Genomic DNA, 23,219 nt, shown 5'->3' on the forward strand with positions numbered 1-23,219 from the left:
CGGCTCAGCTCCGTCTTCACCACAACAGTCCGGTACAACGTCCACATTACTGCTGATGCTGCACCAATCCGCCTGTCAATCTCCCGCTCCGTCCTACCCTCACTCGTGAACAAGACCCCGAGATACTTGAACTCCTTCACTTGAGTCAACAACTCATCCACAACCCGGAGGGAACAATCCACCATTTTCCGGTAGAGGACCATGGCCTCAGACTTGGAGGTGCTGACTCTCATCCCGGTCATTTCACACTCCGCTGCAAACCGCCCCAGTGCGCTGGAGGTCACGTTCTGATGAAGCCAACAAAACCACATCATCTGCTAAGAGCAGAGACGCAATTCTGAGGTTCACAAAACGGACACACTCCTCACCTTGGCTGCGCCTTGAGATCCTGTCCATGAATATCACAAACAGAATCGGAGACAAGGGACAACCTTGGCGGAGTCCGACACCCACTGAAAACGTGTTTGACTTTGTGCCGCGAATGCAGACACAGCTCTCACTTTGGTTAAACAAGGACCGGATGGCTTGTAGCAACTGTCCCGGTACCCCATACCCCCATTATTATTATTATTATTATTATTATTATTATTATTGTTAATTATTTCCAGTGTTTTCTGTTTCCTCCAAAAAACATTTCCCTTGGGATTGAGACTCTTTCTCACTACACATACAACCAAATAGTTTTAACACCAGAAATGTTAAAATTGGACACAACATTGACAAATGATAAAAACCAAAAGAAAAAGTAGGTCATTCTAAAATATGACTGCTTTTATTAAACTTTAAATAAATATAAGGATGATATTTTGAAAAGATATTTGGGCAGCAAATTCTCAATGTTGTTAAGTAAAACTTCTGCTTTCAAAACTGAACAAAATATATTCTAATTTATAACTTTTCAAGGAATGTTTTTAATTTTGAATTTGATTATACGTTTTATAGTTACCACGAAATAAATATATAACTTGATAGAAAAAAAATCCAGTAAATATGTCAATAGATTATTTTGTACACAAAACGAACGAAAATATTTTAAGCGGCAAATTCTTACTTACATACTTGTTTTGTCAGTTTTATGTTAATTTATTTAAAGAAGGTAATAATCACACCATTAATGATCATTTGATTTAATTATTGCACCGTGTAGGTGAACACATCATTAAACATGTTGGTTCATCATGTTATATTTGGTTAAAATCATAATTTTTTACATTGCTCTCAAACAACAAGGCAACGTGACTGAAAACTCTGAAATCAGCAGTTTTCTAAACATATTGTGTGAAGCATCGACTTTTATCAATGGATGACCACATTTATCTGTCCATTTTCTGAGGAGGCTAAACTCTGGTTTCAGAGGTTGGGGGATTCAGTAATGTTTCAAAGTAAATCTCACACTTTCATGTCATGTAGGATTTACTTTCCATTTTATTGAAATGGTACTTTTTGTGTGATCATAGGATGTATACAGATGTGAGGACAACAAAAGAGAAACACTGACAAAACTGACAAATTTGAAAAGAATATTTTTTTTAATTTGTTCATTAGTATGAAACCAGTAATACAATAACAATAATAGAATAGAAAAACAGACAATGCAACTAATACCATATATCAGAAGAAGACCAAGAACAACATATTACTACAATTATATTTTTGTTATTATTATTATTATTATTATTATCATTATTGTTATTATCATTATTGTTATTAATGGTGATGTTGTTGTTATAGAGCTTACCGTATGTCCCAGCTGGCAGATCAGTCACTGTGAAACAGAGGGAGGTTTTTGTACGGCTCTCTATCACCGTGTGAATACATCCTGACTATTGATATAGTGTTCACTCTGACAGTAGTAAACTGCTGTATCCTCAGCCTGGACTCCACTGATGGTCAGGGTGAAGTCAGTCCCAGACCCACTGCCACTAAACCTCGATGGAGTTCCTGACTGAAGAGTGTTTGCATAATAAATGAGGAGTTTAGGAGTTTCTCCAGGTTTCTGTTGGTACCAGGAGATAAGTGGATTGCCCTGATAAATTCTAGGGGGTTGACTCAGTTTGCATGCCAGACTGACTGATCCTCCTACATTGGCAGCTTTCATTGAAGGAGTCTGAGTCACAGTGACCTGACTGCTTGATCCTGAAAACAGAAACACACAAACAGACTGAAAGTGAAGGCCTTCATTGTCTCACATGTACATCTGGAAATCTCTGTGAAAGGACAGATGTGTTACTCATTACATCATATAAACACATAGAATTCCTTTTTTCAGGTGTTGTTTTAACTGAAACTCAACAGTGTAAAACACAAACAGGGACTTGGTAGAAACAATGGGCAGGTGGGGAAACACAAACTGGTGAGATCAGAGAAAGTTCTTTCAGGGGAGGAAAAGTTGAGATGAGGAAAACAAGGAAGACAGTGAATCATCTCTGCCGGTCTTACCTTGAATAAAGGCAGCACATGTCAGGATGAAAATGCTGCTCCAACACATGATTTTTACCTTTGCTGTCACAATGAACAAGTGTTGGTGGCTTTGCTTTGGACTTGCAGAGTTATAAAGGTTTCATGAGCACTGAAGCATGTCCTTCAAATAAGAAGTGTCCTCTCTATGCAAATGAGCTTCCTGGTGAGACTGCTGTTAGTAGCAGATGTGTATATCATGTCCTGTGAGGACACACCGTCTTGTGTGTGCTCCAGCCACTTATTACAGTAGTCACCACCACCTTCTGTGACTAATGCCAAGTTAGATGAAGAAGAAATGATCTTGGATTAAGAACACTCTATAACACTTCATAACACCTTGAGAAGTTATGTGAAATTGTCATGCTTTGATTTCATGATATTCAGATTATACCGTTCACACACTCGAACACAAATCCAGTTCATGATGAAACTGGAAGAAAAAAAAACTTCTCTCAGGGTTTTTCATTTATGTCCAAATACAAGCTCCCCTACATATGCAGATCTTCTTGTTTGTCTTTCAGCTTGTTTCCTGTTTCTCAGGGGTCACCACAGTGGATTTTACAGTTTCCATCATACTGATGGAAACTGGGCGCAGCACCAATGGAGGCCGTTGTTAACCCAGGCCTTGACAGATCCGGTCTGGTCTTGTCCTCACCTTTAAGTCCCTTAATAACCTAGCTGCTTCGTATCTTTCTGAACTCCTTCATATCCACACGCCCTCCCAAACTCTCAGATCCTCTTCTGCTCTCTAACTCACTGCACCTTTGGCCCGCTTGACTACCATGGGGTCTAGAGCCTTCAGTCATTCTGCCCCCCGCCTATGGACCTCTCTCCCACAAGACAGTCACAAGACTGACTCTCTTTCAACCTTCAAATCTCATCTCAAAACGCACCTTTTCAAACTGGCATATTCAGTCTGATCCACGCTTCACTGAGTTTGGTGCAGATGATGATGTTATACTTATCTGTTGTGTTAACTTCTTATTGTCTACCTGCTTTTTTTTGATGCTCTGCTGTCTGATACAGTGTTGCTTGTTTTTTACTGTGTTCTGTAAGGTGCCCGCAAATAAAATGTTTTATTATTATTATCATCATCATCATCATCATTATTATTGTTATTATTTATTTCATTTTTTTTTTAATCAGCAAAACGATTTGACAAAATTCACGCTGGATACCCTTCCTGACACAACCAGTAACCCTCTGGACGGGGGCACAGGTAAAGCACAGGATGGCGCCACATATACAAATAACCTCCCTGAAATCAGTTGCTATTGTCTAACATTCCTGATTGTTGTGTCCAGAGATGAACTTAATCCCAAATCAAGTATTGTCTGAGAAGATCTGTGCACCAATAAGAAACAAACAGGCGAGAACAAGACTGGGTGCTAACTGAAGCTACAGTCTACTACTACTACTACTACTACTACTATTACTACTACTACTACTGCTACTACTACTACTACTACGGCTACTACTACTACTACTACTGCTACTACTGCTACTACTACTACTACTGCTACTACTTTCGGCTGCTCCTGTTAGGGGTCGTCACTGCGGATCATCCATTTAAGTCTAAGTCTAAGACAGTCTAAGTCTAAGACAGGGGCATGGACACACGTGTTGTTGCATCATGGTACCTTTTTTGTTTCTAAACTGTGTTGAAACAGATAAATTGTGTTCCACTTGATGTCTGACGTCAGAAATTCTAGCTGGTTGGTCACAAAAAGAAGTGCTGCACCCCCCAGTGGCCAGACTAAAAATAACAGGGGACAAATATGGACACCCAAAAGAGACTGACGTTAATATGGCTGGCATTATGTCAGTAATATTTGGCAATGTAAACTGGCCCATTACCAAAGAAATGTATCAGCTGTGTTGTAAATTTATATTGCAAACTTGTGTTTGGCCATTTAACACACTGTTTTTATTTTTCATAAAGTTGAGACCATTCAATGTTGAAAATCAAAATTATATGTATTTAAGAGAAGACATTGTGAATAATACTGTGTACTAGTATGCTATACAGCCTTGCTGAGCTCTAATAAGTGCATCTTGGTGACCTACAGACTGAAAAGAAACGCTCTGAGTTTCACACTTCAACTTAAAGGACCATACGACCCCATTTTTCCAGTAAGAAGTTGAAATTTCGGACTTTCCAGCACATCCGGAACACATAAGTGCATAGTGTAGTATATGTTTTTGTGCTCACATTAAAATGTGTACTCACAACTCTTTTAACAGAGATACGTATGTATGTGTTTATTGAAGACGTTGATCACTTCTCCTACTTCGGCAGCCTTCTCTCCACATAAACTGACATCGAGTCTGAGGTCAACCATCTCCTGAGTTGTGTCAGTGGTGCTTATGCCAGACTCAGTAAGAGTCTTTGAAGACCGAGACCTAAAGGCCCAAACAAAACTCCTGGTCTACAGAGGGGTGGTTCCCCCCACCCTGCTGTATGAAGCAGAGTCATTGACCACCTACAGCAGGCACCTGAGAGTCCTGGAACAATACCGCCAAAGATCCTTATGAAAGATGCTGAGGATCAGCTGGAAGGACAGACGCACCAACATCAGTGTTCTGGAAGAAGCCAACATGACTAGCATCACCACCACAATAATGCAGCACCAACTCTGATGGACAGGCCGTGTCATCCGCATGTCCAACACACGTCTCCCCAAAGACATCCTGTACCCCAGCTGAAGGAAGGTCAGTGAGCTCCCGGCAGGCAAAAGAAAAAAACCGTTTCAAGGACAATATCAAGCCCAGTCTGAAGAAATTCACCATCACACCGAGCACCTGGGAAGACATTGCACTGGATAGATGCTCCTGGCAGAAATCCGTGCAGGAGGTAGCTGCATGTCATGAAATGGAGCTCCACTGTGCTGCAGAGAAAAAACCACAGCACCACAAGTAGACAGAGAACAAGACTCAACCACCACCACCAACCACCACCACTTTCCCCTGTCCACACTGCACCAAAGTATGTGGATCGCAGATCTGCCTCTACAACCATCTGAAGACCCACAAGTAGACAAACCAATTGAGAGGACAATCATACTCGCTTCGAGTGACCGCCGGTGATGATGATGATGATGATGATGATGATGCATGTGTGTACGTATGTACTTATGTTTTATGATAACTTGCTCAATTCTGATGGTTGTAAAGCACTTTGGCACAAACCTGGCTTGGTGTTGAGTTGCTCTAAAAATAAATGTGACCTTGACCGAGACCTTGTTATTATATCACATGGCAGGAACATGTTATAGGAAATGTTCCATCATCTCAGCCTCAATAACATCCTCAAACATTTTATGAATGTTGCAATGAGAATGTTATTCCTTTATTTTGAGACATTGTGGTAATGTTTCATAAAATAAAATTATACAATCTGCTACCTCAACAACGTCCCCAACACATCCTCACAATGCTGCAGACAAAACCTTCTACCTGTGTTAGAATACCACACTACAGGAAGTCTGTGAAGGTTCTCATTCATCCAGGTCATGGTTGTCCAAAGGAATTGAATCGAGTGCAGCTGGATTTGGTACATATCCGTGAAGACGTTTCGCCTCTCATCCAAGAGGCTTCATCAGTTCGTGCCTTTCTGACTAGACCAAGCTAGTCTGACTGGCTGGTGATGAAACTCAGATATTTATCCTCTTTGGAGTCGTTATCGGAGCTATTGATGTCAATGGCTCTTTGTGATCCGATGTTAAGCAGCGACGGTCGTTGGAGGTGTTAGTTTTGACTTCGTTAGTGCTCCATTCAGTGGTCATGAGTCGTTTGGAGCCGTTAGTGAGCGACTGTTGTTCTTGGAGGCTAGGCTTCTTGAGTCTCCTGGGTAGAGATGAAGACGGCATTGTAAGTGGGAGGTAGGTGGTGTGGCAGACCTCCTCCTCTGTTGAGGGATGGTTTTTCCAGTTTCGCATAGATGGCTTCCTTCACCCCTCTTTCAAACCATCTATCTTCCCTGTCCAAAATGTGTACGTTGCTGTCCTCAAAGGAGTGTGTCTTCTCCTTTGGGTGTAGATAGACTGCTGAGTCTTGTCTTGGGGATTTTGGCCTTCTGTGTTGGGCCATCCGTTTGTGTAGTGGTTGTTTGGTTTCTCCTATGTATAGGTCAGTGCAATCCTCATTGCATTGTACAGCATACACCAGATTGCTTTTCCGGGTGTGTGGTACACGGTCTTTGGGATGAACCAGTCTTTGTCGGAGTGGGTTGCTGGGTTTGAAGTATACTGGGATGCGGTGTTTGTTAAACATTCTCCTGAGTTTCTCGGAAACCCCAGAAACATGGTCTTTCTGGAACGTGTTATGTTTTCACAAAGGTCCAACTGGGGTAGCCGCAGGTTTTTAAAGCTTCCCTCAGGTGTTTGTGTTCTTCCCGTTGGGCCTGAGTGCTGCTGGGCACATTATCAGCTCTGTGTTGCAGAGTTCTGATGACGCTCAGTTTGTGTTCCAGAGGGTGGTGTGAGTCGAAAAGTAGATATTGTTCTGTGTGTGTAGGTTTCCTGTAAACCCCAATGTGGAGGCTCCTGTCTTCCCCAATGTGGACGTCACAGTCCAAGAAGGGCAAACTGTTGTACTTTACGTCTTCCCTTGTGAACTTGATGTTCTTGTCCACTGAGTTGATGTGTTTGGTAAACGCTTACACCTCTTATGTTTGGATTTTGACCCATGTGTCGTCCACATATCTGAACCAGTGGCTCGGAGGTGTTCCTCTGAAGAAGTTCAGTGCCCTGTGTTCTACCTCTTCCGTATATAAGTTGGCCACAATGGGAGATACCGGTGAGCCCATTGCACAGCCGTGTTTCTGTCTGTAAAACTGGCCCCTGAATTGGAAATATGTAGTGTTCAGGCAAAGGTCCAGTAGTTGGCAAATCTGGTCTGGGCTGAGGTTGGTCCTATTGTGGAGGGTGTTCTCACGTAGCAAACGTTGCCTCACAGTTTCCAAATCCTCCATGGTTGGGATGCAGGTGAATAACGGGGTCACGTCGTAGGATACCATGGTTTCATCCGGTTCCAGTTTTACGCCTTGGACCTTGTCCTCGAAATCAATGGAGTTTTGGATATGGTGAGGTGTTTCGTTCACTAAAGGGGTCAAGATGTTGGAACTCCATCGAGGTTTAGTGGCAGTGGGTCTGGGACTGACTTCACCCTGACCATCGGTGGAGACCAAGCTGAGTATACAGCAGTTTACTACTGTCAGAGTCTCCACAGTATCAATAGTCAGGCTGTGTTCACATGGTGATAGAGAGCCGTACAAAAACCTCCCTCTGTTTCACAGTGACTGATCTGCCAGCTGGGACATACGGTAAGCTCTATAACAACAATGATAATAACAATAATAATAACAACAACAATAACAATTATAATAATATAATAATAAAAATCACAATAATAATAATGACAATAATATAACAATAATAATGACAATAAACAATAATAAACATAGTAATAATAATAATAGTAATAATAATAGTAATAACAATAATATTAATAATAATAATAAATATAGCCGCAAGCGGCGATTAATGGGGTCCAAGCAGTATTGCATTCGCCATGTGTCCGATCTGTTTCATATTTGGTACATGGCCTCTATGTGCCACAAATAATAAGCCTATCAAGTTTCATGAAGATTGGCCGTTCACACTAGCAGATATTAGCTGCTGAATTTTGATTGGCTGTTTGGCAGCCATTTTGGTAATCCAGCCAATCAGCACTTTAGGCAACGTAGCCAAATGGGTCCAAGTATAAGTATACCAAATTTCTGATTTTTTGATAAAGCGGTTTTTGAGATGTCGGATTACTTGGGTCGCCTTTGTCCTAGACGATTACCGTAATTTTTTAAAATGTCGTAACACTTCCATTGCTTCAGAAACATGTGCCAGAGTTTCCAAAACTGGGCCAGACGGTGTCTGATTTCTTGCGTCCTAGCCGACTGCCGTAAAAAGAAAAAGTATGTCGTTATACCCAGGTGTCCTGGCGGGTGGTATGTAGAGCTGCAGCGCTTCCACACCAAATAAGTCAAAATAGCGGGCAAACTATATGACTGACATAGGTGGTCCCAATAGTAAAGTTGTTGAGCACATTGAGATGCATGGGTCGATTACGTTTTGTGTTGATCTGACTTATGCTGTGGGAGTTATGGCCTTTGAAGCACGACCCTTTGTTATAGCGCCACCATCTGGCTGACATGGGTGATTTGTAGTGCCAGAGTAGGGGGGACCGTATGAATCCACCTACCAAATTTGGTTGGTCTAGGACTTATGGTTGCTGAGCCTCAGACACATTTAGCTGAGAAACCGCGCCCAAACTAATACAAGTCAAAATGGCGGGCAAACTATATGGCTGACATATGTGGTCCCAATAACAAAGTTGTAGAGCACATTCAGATGCATAGGTCTGTGCAGTTTTGTGTTGATCTGACTTATGGTGTGGGAATTACGCATGACCCTTTGTTATAGCGCCACCATCTGGCTGACATAGGTGATTTGTGGTGACTGAGTAGTGGGGGGCCATAGGAATCCACGTACCAAAGTTGGTTGGTCTAGGACTTATGGTTGCTGAGCCTCACACACTTTTAGCAGAGAAAAATAATAATAATCCTAACAAATACAATAGGGTTCCAGCTGCTTCGCTGCTTGGACCCCTAATAATAATAATGTACAAATGTTCCTGTCAAGAGTAATATTAGTATTGTGGCGGACACTAGGGCCTATGCCTCTCACCCAGCAGGACTGTTAGCTGGGGGCGTGGTTTACGTTTCCGGGGCTTGCTGGTGCAGGGTTGTTCCTGCTGCGGTTGGTTTTGGAGTTGAGGAATAAACATCAAACTCGCCTTCGTCCGCTGTGTTTTTCCCCATCCTGCCACATTGGTGACCCCGAATTGAACATGTTTGGAGCAGAAGAGGAGTGTGAATCCACTTCGGCCACGCCGCCCCAACTCTCACAGCCGGCCGTTCTCGCCGCGGCTGTGAAGCTCCCAGAGTTCTGGCATAGCGACCCGGCTTCGTGGTTCCAGCATGTCGAGGCGCTGTTCCACCTGCGTGGAATCTCCGCGGACGACTCCAGATACTATTTGGTCGTCGCTGCGCTGGACCAGCAGTCCACACGCCGGGCCATGCAAACATCTTCTGCTCCGGAGGTACAGCATATCTGCCGCAGAGAGGGCAGATAGAATCCTTTCCCTATCCGGTTTGGGCGACGGGACGGCTGTGGATCTCATGGACAATATGCTGTCGCTGCTAGGCTCAGACGAAGGTGGATTCCTTTTCCCGCACGTTTTCATGCGCCAGCTCCCGTCTCCTGGGCGCGCGGCTTTGGCTAACTCCCCGTGTCTGGCTGCTGGTGACTGCCGAGGTTTGGCTGAGGAGGCCGATCGGGTCCTGCTGGCTACCAGACGGTTCTCTGTGCAGAGTGTGGCATCGGAGCCTCTGCAGCCGGCGTCGGAGGACGCGGACCCGGCAGTGGTGGCTGGAGTGACTGCCCGGAGACGGCGCGGGAGCGGCCTCTGTTTCTTCCACCGGCGGTTCGGCGGCAAGGCGAGGCGCTGCGTCCCTCCGTGCACGTTTGAGGCGGCGGGAAACTCCAGGGCAGCGCTCGGTAGCAGCTGTGGGCGCTGGCGGACGTAGTGAGCTGCTCTTCATTAAGGACACGATGTCAGAAAGACGGTTTCTGGTGGACTCAGGCTCGCAAAAGAGCCTACTCCCTCCTGCTAAGACAGACAGGTCGGCCGAAGGCGGCGGCCCACTGTTGAGTGCAGTTAACGGTTCGTCCATTGCGACGTTTGGCACAAGGTTGGTGACTGTTTGCTTCCGCGGGCGCCATTTTGAGTGGGACTTTGTAGTGGCCGCCATTACTGTTCCTATTATCGGCGCGGATTTTCTGTGTGCTAATGGTCTGCTGGTTGATGCTGCAAACCGCCGTTTAATTGATGCTGTGTCTTTCGCCACTTTTCCGTGCGAGACAGGGGGAGCCGGGCCGTTAACACACGCTAACTTTTTAGCATTAGGGTGTAGAGCCGAAGGAACGGAGAAGACCGTAGGTTCACACTTTAGCCGTGTAGGCAACTTTCTTTAATCCACGGTAAATCAGCGAGACAAACAAAACCCACCGCTCGACTGAGCGGAGGTGGCCAGAATAATCAGAATACTGGCTGGACAACCATAACTTAACCCTGCGTTAACCTGCCAGGGCAACCATGACTTAACCCTTAGTTCCTGGGTTGAATTCTGTCCCCAATACGTGTCCACCACATGAGCCCCCCCAGAATTCGCCCTAGTAATCGAAGTCAGGCAGGCGCGGGTGGACGACAGGCCGTCCGCGGCGGCTCCGGATAACAGGGGCCGGAGTGTCTGTGGGAGGCATTGACGCGGGCCTGTGGAGGTCGGCCTGAGGAGCAGAAGAGGCAGCTCGGGCCTCCACGGGGGGAGGAGGCGGAGCCGGGGGACGACCGCGACGAGGAGGTTGGGCTAACTCCAACGGCTGCGTCAAGTCCAGGTGTGCGGGTTTAACTCGGTCCACTGAAACATGCTCGGCCGTGCCCCCAAAATCCACCACCAGGTGCTTAGTTCCCCGTTCCAGGACGCGGAAGGGGCCGTCATAAGGGGGTTGCAGAGGGGGGCGGTGTGCGTCGTGACGGATGAACACGTAGTCCGCTGACTGCAGACCTGGGGGCACCTGGGACACCGGAGCGCCGTGTTGGGCGGTAGGGACGGGTGTGAAAGCTCTGACCCCGTCCAGCAAGGAGGCTCGTTGGTCCACAGCTGACCAGGGACGCGTTGCATTGGGCATGAAATCGCCTGGGACTCGCAGCGGCGTGCCGTACACCAGCTCCGCAGAGGAGGCTTGTAGGTCTTCCTTCGGGGCGGTCCGCAGGCCCAGCATGACCCATGGGAGCTTGTCAACCCAGTTGCAGTCCTTGAGAGTAGCCCGAAGCGCAGCCTTCATGGACCGGTGGAAGCGCTCACATAGGCCGTTCGCCTGAGGGTGGTAGGCGGTAGTGCGGTGAAGCTTGACGCCCAGAGCCTCACCCACAGCATTCCATAGCTCTGAGGTAAACTGTGGCCCGCGGTCAGATGAAAGGTCGGAAGGCGTACCGAAACGTGAGACCCACGACCCAATAAAAGCCCGGGCCACATCAGCAGACGTCGTGGATGCCAGGGGAACAGCTTCAGGCCAGCGCGTAGTCCTGTCCACCACAGTGAAGAGGTAGGTGAACCCATGGGAGGGGGGTAGGGGACCAACCAGGTCGACGTGGACATGGTCAAATCGTCTCTCCGGCACTGCGAAGCGTTCCAGGGGCGCCTTAATGTGGCGGTGTATCTTAGCCCGCTGACAGGCAACACACGAGTCGGCCCACGCTTTCACGTCTCTCTTAAGTCCCTCCCACACATACTTAGCAGAGGTCAGGCGCACGGATGGCTTACCGCCTGGATGAGAGAGGCCGTGCACAGCTTCAAATACGGGGCGTCTCCAGCTGTGCGGGACGATGGGCCTGGGCTGTCCTGTGGAGACGTCACACAGGAGGGTGACACCTGTGTCGCTGAAAGGAACGTCCTGCAGGCGGAGCCCCGTGTCGGAGGCCCGGAGACGGAGGATGCTCGGGTCCGTGGCCTGGTCAGCAGCCATCTGTGCATAGTCAAGGCCTAGGTGGACCGCTCCAATCACTGCCCTAGACAGGCAGTCAGCTACCTGGTTAGACTTACCAGCGACGTGCTGGATGTCGGTAGTGAATTCCGAAATGTAGGAGAGTTGTCGCTGCTGGCGAGCGGACCATGGCTCGGCCGTCTTGGACATGGCAAACGTGAGGGGCTTGTGGTCCACGTACGCAGTAAACTCGCGGCCCTCTAGCAGGAAACGGAAATGCCGGACGGCGAGCCAGAGACCGAGGAGTTCCCTGTCAAAAGTACTATACTTGCGCTCTCGGGGTGTAAGCTGGCGACTGAAAAAGGCCAAAGGCTGCCAAGCCCCCCCCACCCACTGTTCGTGAACCGCACCAACAGCATAGTCCGATGCATCCGTGGTTATGGAAATAGGCGCTGTAGGTGAAGGATGCGCTAGCAGGGTAGCCTGGGAGAGCGCAGCTTTAGTCTCGGTGAACGCACGGTCCCGCTCTGCTGTCCAGTCGACCGCCTGGTTGGGGGACATGCCTTTCAGCGCCTCGTACAGTGGCCGGATGATAAAGGCGGCTCGAGGAATGAAGCGGTGGTAGAATGTCACCATCCCGATGAACTCCCTGAGCGCACGAGCTGTTTGGGGGCGCGGAAAGGCCGCCACCGCTTCCACCTTTGAGGGCAGGGGGACTGCCCCGTCCCCAGTGATGCGGTGCCCGAGGAAATCAATGGCTGTCAGCCCGAACCGGCACTTCGCCGGGTTGACGATCAGCCCATGCTGGCTGAGGCGTGTGAAGAGGGCATGAAGATGGGACAGGTGTTCTTCCTCGGAGGCGCTGGCGATGAGTATGTCGTCCAAATAGACGAAGATGAAAGGAAGGCCACGGAGCACTGAATCCATCAGCCGCTGAAAGGACTGGGCCGCGTTTTTGAGTCCAAATGGCATTCGTAGGAATTCAAATAGGCCGAATGGGGTTGTCACCGCTGTCTTGGGGATGTCTGAGGGGTGCACGGGAACTTGATAATAACCACGGACCAGGTCGACTTTTGAGAAGACGCATTTGCCAGACAGGTTTGCAGAAAAGTCCTGGATATGCGGGACAGGATAGCGGTCAGGCGTGGTGGCGTCATTTAGTCGGCGGTAGTCCCCGCATGGGCGCCAACCTCCATCAGGCTTAGCGACGATGTGGAGTGGGGACGCCCACGGGCTGTCAGAGCGGCGGATGATCCCCATGCGTTCCAGGTGCTCGAACTCAGACTTGGCAATGGCGAGTTTGGCGGGGTCGAGACGCCTGGCTCTGGCGTAGACCGGGGGCCCCTTCGTAGCAATGTGATGCTCCACCCCATGCTTAGCGGTGGGTGCAGAGAAGGTAGGCTGGGTGAGGTCAGGGAACTCAGCGAGGAGGCGGGTGAACTTGTCTGCCTCTGAGAGAGAGTTGGCTAGACCTGCATAGGCCGCTTCCCTCCGCGTACATGCGAAGGAGGAGAAGGTTAAGGCATCGACCAGACGGCTGTTCTGAATGTCCACTAGCAAACCGTAAGCGCACAAAAAATCAGCTCCGAGGAGGGGAAGCGTTACATTGGCCATGACGAACTCCCACGTGAAACGTTGTCCACCAAAACACAGTTCTACAGACCGCACGCCGTAGGTGTGGATAGGGCTGCCGTCAGCCGTCGCCATCTGGGGGCCCCGCTCCCCGCCCATGATGTCGACGTCAGTAGCAGGGAGCACGCTTCTCTGTGCGCCCGTGTCACAAAGAAATCGCCGACCGGAGATGGTGTCGAGGATGAAGAGTAGCCTGCTCGTATCGCCAACACTCATGGCCACTACTGAGTGTTGGCCCTCTCGTTTCCCGTCGGCCTGTAGTTGCAGGGGGAACGGCACCGTTTAGCTTTCGCACCAAATCGAGCGTGGTACATACAGAGTCCAGAGGGCTTGTAGCGGTCTGATGCTGTGGCGCCACCGTCGGGCCACGCCCGCGATGTCGGCGGGGGGCCAGTGAAGGTAGGAGCCAGCACCCCGGCATGGGAGGAACGTTGTGTAGCGACGAAGAATCGGTCAGCCTCCTTTGCCAGCTCACGGGGATCAGTGATGGTGGAGTTAGCGAGCGCAGTCTGGACGTGGGGCGGCATGTTGCGCAGAAACAGCTCCATAAACAGGAAACATGGCTTTTCTTGACCCAGTAGGTTTAACATCCTGCTCATTAGCTCCGATGGTTTGCCATCTCCCAAGCCCTGAATTGCGAAGAGGCGACGTGCTCTCTCCGTTGCTGACAGTTCAAAAGTTTCAAGGAGGAGATGTTTAAGTGCGGCGTATTTACCATCGGCCGGTGGGTTGGTTATGAAACCGCTTATCCTGGAAGCCGTAGCGCCCCCCAGCGCTGCCACTACGTAGTAGTACCTGGTCTCGTCTGCTGTTATGTCTCTGAGCGCGAACTGTGCCTCAGCCTGCGCGAACCACGTAGCCGCGGAAGACTCCCAAAACTCCGGCAGTTTAATTGCAACGGCGTTCGTAGCCATAATGTGTGTGGTTTCAGAAAACGTATCCGAAAACCGACGTCGGGGTCACCAGTGTAGAGCCGAAGGAACGGAGAAGACCGTAGGTTCACACTTTAGCCGTGTAGGCAACTTTCTTTAATCCACGGTAAATCAGCGAGACAAACAAAACCCACCGCTCGACTGAGCGGAGGTGGCCAGAATAATCAGAATACTGGCTGGACAACCATAACTTAACCCTGCGTTAACCTGCCAGGGCAACCATGACTTAACCCTTAGTTCCTGGGTTGAATTCTGTCCCCAATACGTGTCCACCACAAGGGGATGTTTTTCAACGTTTGCTGGTGGATTCTCCATCGGTGACTCCACCTGCCTTTTCCACCGCGGTTACTAAACACGGGGTAGAACATTTCATTCCCACTCTGGGACCGCCAGTTTTTGCGCGCGCGCGGCGCCTCGACGCGATAAAACGGGCTCCAGCTAAGGAGGAGTTCGCCATCATGGAGCGTCTGGGTATAGTGAGGCGTTCCAACAGCCCGTGGGCCTCGCCGCTTCACATGGTGCCCAAGGCGGATGGGTCGTGGCGGCCTTGCGGCGACTTTCGCCGCCTGAACATCCCACACATTCAGGACTTTTCCATACGCCTGGCAGGTACCACTACTTTCTCTAAGGTGGACCTGGTGCGCGGCTATCATCAGGTTCCTGTGCGCGCAGAGGACGTGCCCAAGACCGCAGTGATCACCCCGTTTGGGCTTTTTGAGTTCATGCGCATGCCCTTTGGCTTGAAGGGGGCAGCGCAAACCTTTCAGAGGCTGATGGACTCGGTGTTGCGTGACCTTGCCTTCGTGTTCGTTTATCTCGACGATATATTAGTGGCCAGTCCGTCAGCTGAAGAGGACCTGGCGCACCTGAAACAGGTTTTCCGTCGCCTGGACGAACACGGCCTGATAGTCAACCCGGCCAAGTGTCAGTTTGGACTGCCGGTGATTGACTTCTTGGGTCACCGCATTTCGCCGCAAGGCGCGGTCCCGTTGCCTTCTAAGGTGCAAGCGCTGGCGGAATTTCCCCGCCCAGTCTCTGTTAAGGCATTGCAGGAATTCTTGGGCATGGTGAATTTCTATAACCGTTTCCTCCCTCGCGCTGCCCACCTCCTTCAGCCACTTTACGAAGCCCTGCGGCTTAAGAAGGCTAACGACCCAGTCGACTGGACTCCCGAACGGGTCCAGGCCTTTGACGGAGCTAAGTGCGCCCTGGCTAACGCTGCCCTCCTCGCCCATCCCACACCCACGGCGTCCATAGCTTTAACAACCGATGCGTCTGACATAGCCGTGGGGGCTGTGGTTGAACAGCGCGTGGCGAATGCGTGGCAGCCACTCGCATTTTTTAGCCGCAAACTGCGAGACAGCGAGCGCAAGTACAGCGTTTTTGACCGGGAGTTGCTGGCACTGCACCTTGCAACCCGGCATTTCCGCTTCCTGCTGGAGGGTCGCCCATTCACGGCTTATGTGGATCATAAGCCGCTGACTTTCGCCATGTCCAAGGTGACTGAGCCGTGGTCTGCTCGTCAGCAGCGCCACCTAGCGGCAATCTCCGAGTTCACAACGGACATTCAGCATGTGGCCGGGAAGTCCAACCCTGTTGCTGATTGTCTGTCGCGTGTGCTTGTGTGTCCTGTGCACCTCGGTGTGGATTTCTCCGCTATGGCTGCCGACAGCCCAGCGACCCGGACGTCCTTGCCCTTAGGTCAACGCGTACCGGTCTCAAGCTAGAGGACGCTGTGATGCAGGAAGGCAGTCCTCCCCTCCTCTGCGTTGTCTCCACCGGCCGTCCCCGCCCCGTTGTTCCAGTGGCCTGGCACCGTCGAGTTTTCGATTCGATTCACTCCCTCTTGCACCCTGGAGTTCGGGCGTCGGTGAAGTTGGTCGGTTCCAAGTTCGTTTGACCTGGCCTCCGCGAGGACATCAAGGGGTGGGCAGCTGCATGTGTAGCGTGCCAGCGCGCTAAGGTCCACCAGAGCACTAAATCGCCCCTCGAACCATTTCCGATCCCGGCCAGACGTTTCGACCACGTGCATGTGGACCTGGTGGGCCCTCTACCTTCTTCACAGGTTTTACGCACCTGCTCACAATGGTAGATCAGACCACCAGGTGGCCAGAGGTTGTCCCTCTGTCCTCCACAACATCCCCGGATGTTGCACGCGCTTTTCTTTCCTCCTGGGTCGCCCGTTTCGGCACTCCGTCAGATATCACCTCAGACAGGGGCCCCCAGTTCGTGTCAGAGCTCTGTTCGGCACTTGCGCGATCCTTGGGTGTGCAGGTACACCGCACTACCACGTACCACCCTCAGGCTAAAGGCTTGTGTGAACGTTTTCACCGGTCGCTCAAGGCAGCTCTGTGCGCTGCGCTCTCGGATGGTAACTGGGTGGATCGTTTACCTTGGGTTTTGCTCGGGTTGCGCTCGGCTCCTAAGGAGGACCTCGACGCTTCCCCCGCTGAACTGGTGCTCGGTCAGCCGCTCCGCGTCCCTGGGGAATTTTTGCCTGGGAGTTCCGCTCCTCGACCCCGTCCGGCCGTTTATCCTTTTTTGTCCAACAGCACTCGGGTTCCAGGCCCCGTTCACCACTGTTTTCCGCGGTCGTTCGTGCCTGCGGAGCTCATGTCGGCTCGTTTTGTTTTGTACGGCATGATGCTCACCGCTCGCCCCTCCAACCCCCATACGATGGCCCATTTCGGGTTCTTGAGACGGGTCCTAAGGGTTTTGTGCTGGATATGGGTGGGCGTAGGGACTGTGTCACGCTTGATAGGCTTAAACCCGCGCACAGGGTGGCAGGCGAAGTTGTGTTTCCGGCCCAGGTTCCCCGTCGGGGTCGTCCTCCTTCCAGGACCCCGGCAGTAACTTCACGGGTTCAGCGTTCTGCTTCTCAGCCGGCTTTGGACTGTGTTTCACCTACTGTTTCGGCTGAGGGACGGCGCAGCCGTTATGGCAGGCTGCTTAAGCCTCCAGTGAGACACTAATTTTCTATCCAGGAATCCCTTCTGGGTGTTCGAGGGGGGCTGCGTGGGCGTGGTTTACGTTCCCGGGCTCTCTGGTGCAGGGTTGTTCCTGCTGCAGTTGGTTTTTGGAGTTGAGGAATAAACATCAAACTCGCCTTGGTCTCCTGTGTTTTTCCTCATCCTGCCATAGTATCACTATTGATTGTGTTTTATTTCTTATTACTATACTGCTATGGGCTTCTTTATTCAGCTGGTGGCATAGCTGTCCCATTTGGTACCCTACTGAGACAACTAAGTTAGCTGTCCTTTGCATCCACTGTGTTGTTGTCGTTCAACAATGCTGTATAGCACATGAGTTGTTTATTTTATGTCTTTATTTCACTGTCCTCCCATGTGACATAATAAACATGACTGATATGATTTATGAATAAAATAATAGTAAAAGCTCCATGTGTTTTGTTTCAGGGTGTAAAGGAGACACTTTACTGACCCAGACTCCAGAGTCTGTCTCAGTCCAGACAGGAGGTCCTGTCTCCATCAGCCAGTGGAGCCATTGGTAATGACTTAGCCCGGTATCATCAGAAACCAGGAGAAGCTCCCAGATTCATTACTAATTTCTATTGGGGTTTTATTTCAGGTGGTTACAGCAGCAGTGGCAACGGTTATGATTTCAGAATCACCATCAGTAACATCCAGACAGAGGACACAGGAGTTTACTACTGTCAGCAACATGAAGTCTCACCACTCACACAGTGATGAAGACCTGCACAAAGACCTTCCTCTGATGAAAGACAAGGTGTCTGTAACAGCTGAACAGGACCCATCAGAAGACATTTCTAGATGAAACAGTGACTTGTCACATTAACCAGACTGCCTGAAATGTGTCTCCACTGATTCAGGAGATGAGCTACAAATATACAAGTAGGCTAACCCGCCATATACCTTCAACGTACCCAACAATGTCAAGCCTGGTACTACCAACAACCTGGAACAGTCCGCAAAGCCTTGACTGGCACAGGGACCACTCTCCTGGCAGGAAGTCCCTCTCGGTTCAGCGCCGGCGGATCTGGGAGTGACTTCCCCCTGACTGTCACAGCAGTCCAGGCTGAGGACGCAGGGATTTCCTACTGTCAGAGTGATATCTGTGTTCATGGCTGAGCAACCACACAGTGATAGAAGGCTGTACAAACATCTGCCATGTAGGCAGGACCACCTAAGGTATAAGACAACTAAGCTGCCTCTTAGACTGTGAAGTCCTACGATTAACAAAGTGCTGCTTGGACACCAGGAGGGCAAATCAAATTCTGCTTAGGACCCCAACAAGACTTGAACAGGTCCTGTTCTCAGGTGACATGTCAGTAGCACCATATGAACCCGTTCCTTTTCTTCCATACGTGGTGTCAATTTATGGACCTTTTTTGATCTTCATCTTTGGCATTTCAGACATTTATGACAGATGCATCTTGAAAGGACACAGTTAAAACACAGGGAACTCTACACAGCATTAACAGTTGATGTGTAGGGATTCACACAGGACATCTATTGCCTACAGGGGGCACACTACAGAGGACCATGCAGTCGGACAAAGGAAAAATAAAAAGTCTGAATGGCCAAGAAAACAGAAATCCCTGTGGAGACTGGATCAACATTTTGGCCACAGGATGTCCATGGTGGACAATATGGCAAGCTGTTCCAGCTTTTAATGTCCTTTATTATCATCACCAATTCATTTTTTTACTTGTTAAAATATCCAATTTTCATATCAGAAATTGAATTTTAAGTAGTTATAATTCACTTTTAATTAGTTGAAACACCAGTTGTTGATATAAGAGGTTCAGTTGTTGATGTCAGACATTTCGTTTTTGATATCAACAATTATGTTCCAAATGTTGATATTGCAAAAAAAAAATTATTTCAACGATTGGCACTTAAACTACTTAATATCCCACTAATTTAAATTCCAGTTCTCACTGAAATGAATGGGGTAAAGTTGTAATCCTCAGTAGTTAGGATTTAATTTGATGTCAAGATTTGAATTTTTGATGTGCAAAATTACATTTTAACTAGTTAAAATATCATTTAGAATATAACTTTTTATAGACAGGATACTTAATTTAGAATATAAATTTTGATAGACAGGATAGTTAATTTAGAATATAACTGTTGATAGACAGGATAGTTAAAAGATAATTTAGAATATAACTTTTGATAGACAGGATACTTAAAATATCATTTAAAATATAACTTTTGATAGACAGGATAGTTAAAATATCAATTTGAATATAACTTTTGATAGACAGGATAGTTAAAATATAATTTAGAATATAAATTTTATAGACAGGATAGTTAATTTAGAATATAACTGTTGATAGACAGTATAGTTAAAATATAATTTAGAATATAACTTTTGATAGACAGGATACTTAAAATGTCATTTAAAATATAACTTTTGATAGACAGGATAGTAAAAATATCATTTAGAATATAACTTTTGATAGACAGGATAGTTAAAATATAATTTAGAATATAACTTTTGATAGACAGGATAGTTAATTTAGAATATAACTTTTGATAGACAGGATAGTTAAAATATAATTTAGAATATAACTTTTGATAGACAGGATAGTTAACATAGAATTTAGAATACAACTTTTGATAGACAGGATACTTAAAATATCATTTAAAATGTAACTTTTGATAGACAGGATAGTTAAAATATCATTTAGAATATAACTTTTGATAGACAGGATACTTAAAATATAATTTAAAATATAACTTTTGATAGGCAGGATAGTTAAAATATCATTTAGAATATAACTTTTGATAGACAGGATAGTTAAAATATCATTTAGAATATAACTTTTGATAGACAGGATACTTAAAATATCATTTAAAATATAACTTTTGATAGACAGGATAGTTAATTTAGAATATAACTTTTGATAGACAGGATAGTTAAAATATCACTTAGAATATAACTGTTGATAGACAGGATAGTTAAAATATCATTTAGAATATAACTTTTGATAGACAGGATAGATAATTTAGAATATAACTTTTGATAGACAGGATAGTTAAAATATCATTTAGAATATGACTTTTGATAGTCAGGATAGTTAAAATATAATTTAGAAAATAACTTTTGATAGACAGGATAGTTAAAATATCATTTAGAATATAACTTTTGATAGTCAGGATAGTTAAAATATCATTTAGAATATAACTTTTGATAGACAGGATAGTTAAAATATCATTTAGAATATAACTTTTGATAGACAGGATAGTTAAAATATCATTTAGAATATAACTTTTGATAGACAGGATAGTTAAAATAGAATGTGGATATCATGAGTTTGGTATTTTGCCTGGATACTTGTGTTGTACAGTGGGATTATAAGTAGGCTGGTTGTCATCCAGTTTCTGATAAGGAAATGGCTAAGTGGTGGAGCTGGAGTAAAAACAGAGGGGTTAAAAGCTAAAACTTCCTGCCATATACACTAATAAGGCTGAGCTGCGGCACGTGAGCGTGTTGAGCAGCAGCCATCGAGGTGTGTCAAGTGGAAAGGAGGTTTTTGTACGGCGTCTTAACCAGGCTCTATCACTGTGGATCACTTTTGGTGGCGGCACTGAGGTCATCGTCTCATGTAAGTGATTTCTCTTGTACATTTGTGTGTCCATAGTCATTTTCTACATTAGCTGCTTCTCACAACGTGTTGCTACGTATGTCGAGTGTTGGTTTGGGAAAACAAAACTAGATTTTGATTTGTTTAATGATTCATTTGGAGTCAGTCGTGACATTTAACAGGACTCCAGGGTGGAAAGGCAATGGCTGAATATTGTAAAGTAGTCCATGTTATTCTAACAACATCAGTATGCCGTAGCATCGTCACATAACTTGACATTACAGCTTTAGTCGACCATTGGTTAAAGCCTGAACAATGCTGTCAGTTTGGAAATCTTACAAGACAAACTGAAATCACAATCTTCAACACTGAGCTATTTATTCGACGTTTGGTCTCTAACCCGTGTATATTTTAGGTGTCTTGTATCAGTAAAAGCTGCAGAAATTGTTGCATGAGGATTGCACCGCAGCAGTGTAAATCAGCTGCAGGTACAACGGTGGTTAAATGAGCTTTACTCACACTGAACATGTTGAATAGAGGCTGCACACAGTGTACAGTCCCATGTAAAGCCGTGTTTAATTTACACATTTATAATCTGCTAAATCACTGGCAGTCTGAGAAATGAGCTCATTCATATTCACTTTATGTGCCACACACATTCATATACGCACACCTGAAAACTGCTTTTAAAACTAATTTTATTGTAAACTTGCAGAATATTTAACTGGTGATTTACAGCCTATGGCATATTGTTTATTTCATCCTTTATTTACTGTTAAGGTTGTAAAAAGTCATGTAAATTGTGAGTATTAGTTTAGTTTGTTGCCTTTAGTTACACACAGACAGGGCACATTGATACACATTTGTGTAAATGTGGCAGTTTAGCAGCATCACTCATTTTCAGCTGTGGTCCTGCAGGTACAGTAGAGACGGCAGATTAAAGGAAACACACATAGACTACTGTACAAATAGATTATGGAAAACACACTGCACACATAAACACATGGAAACAAAGACTACAACATGACACACTGATGCTGCATGTGCTTATTCACACAGCACAGTAGCATTAACATGGTCCTGGTGAGTAGTGGTGGTGCTGCAGTGCTCTCAGTAACACATAGTTCAGCAAGTCGGTGTATTCAGTTGTGTCTCTCTTTACAGCGGGGGTCTCAGTCAAACCCACCCTCTCCCTGCTCCCCCCCTCTTCTGAGGAGTTGTCCAAGGGCTCGGCCACGCTGTCCTGTCTGCTGAGCAGCTACTCCCCAAAAGGAGCGCTGGTGACTTGGCAGAAGGATGGGAGGGAGGTGACGGCGGGCGTCCTGACGGGACAAGAGGTGTGGAGCAGCACTGGGTACAGCCGCAGCAGCATCCTGACCCTCAGCAAAGCCAGCTGGGATGAAGGAGACCTCTACACCTGCTTGGTGGCCCATGGTGGCCGCAGGCAGTCCACCGAGCTCAGGAGGACACAGTGCAGCGGCTAGAGAAACGCCCCCTACTGGCTGGAAGCAACCTTCCCTCAAATGCATGGGTTTATAAAAAGAGATGAATAAAAATGAGGCAGGGATGTGAACACAAAAGCCCCCTTGCAGTTTCTAACATGTGCGTGCTTAGGTGTGTTGTAGTTAAGTGTGTAGGGGTGAGTTTGGGGAGAGGGGCACTTTGGTTAAGTTCATCTGTTGCTTCTACTGTCGGTTTCTGTTGCTGAATGTATTCCTGCTTGTCTGCTGCTCAGAAGTTAATAAAGTTTTTGTCAAATGATCCAGTTTTGTATTTGTTGGTTTGTCATGAATTTACAAACTGTGGCACCAGCTAAAGCCGAAATAAAACCCCTTTAAATAATTTACAAATCCTGGCCAGCCCACAGCAGGCAGGCCTGTAATGTGGGTTTATAATCTGCTGTAGTAACAAGATAGGGACTCTAACCTGCGCTGTAGAGAGTTCATCCCAGTAATGACAATAAAGTGAGATGAGCTTTTACACTTGTGTCATAGCTGACATGTTTATCCAGAGTGCCTCACT

The 23,219-nt window shown here is 47.1% G+C and overlaps 1 protein-coding gene across 1 annotated transcript in view; it reads left to right on the forward strand.

Moving 5' to 3' along the window:
* Positions 1-22,895, forward strand: part of LOC130120630 (immunoglobulin kappa light chain-like) — a 60,250-nt gene extending 37,355 nt beyond the window's left edge. Inside the window, exons 3-4 of the mRNA XM_056289283.1 lie at positions 21,181-21,218; positions 22,362-22,895. Of these exons, the coding sequence (XP_056145258.1) occupies positions 21,181-21,218; positions 22,362-22,681 (358 nt within the window). The 3' untranslated portion in view covers positions 22,682-22,895. The remainder of the gene's footprint in view (positions 1-21,180; positions 21,219-22,361) is intronic.
* The last annotated feature ends 324 nt before the right edge of the window (positions 22,896-23,219 follow it).

Source organism: Lampris incognitus, chromosome 11 (assembly GCF_029633865.1).
Source record: "Lampris incognitus isolate fLamInc1 chromosome 11, fLamInc1.hap2, whole genome shotgun sequence".
NCBI lineage: Eukaryota > Metazoa > Chordata > Actinopteri > Lampriformes > Lampridae > Lampris > Lampris incognitus.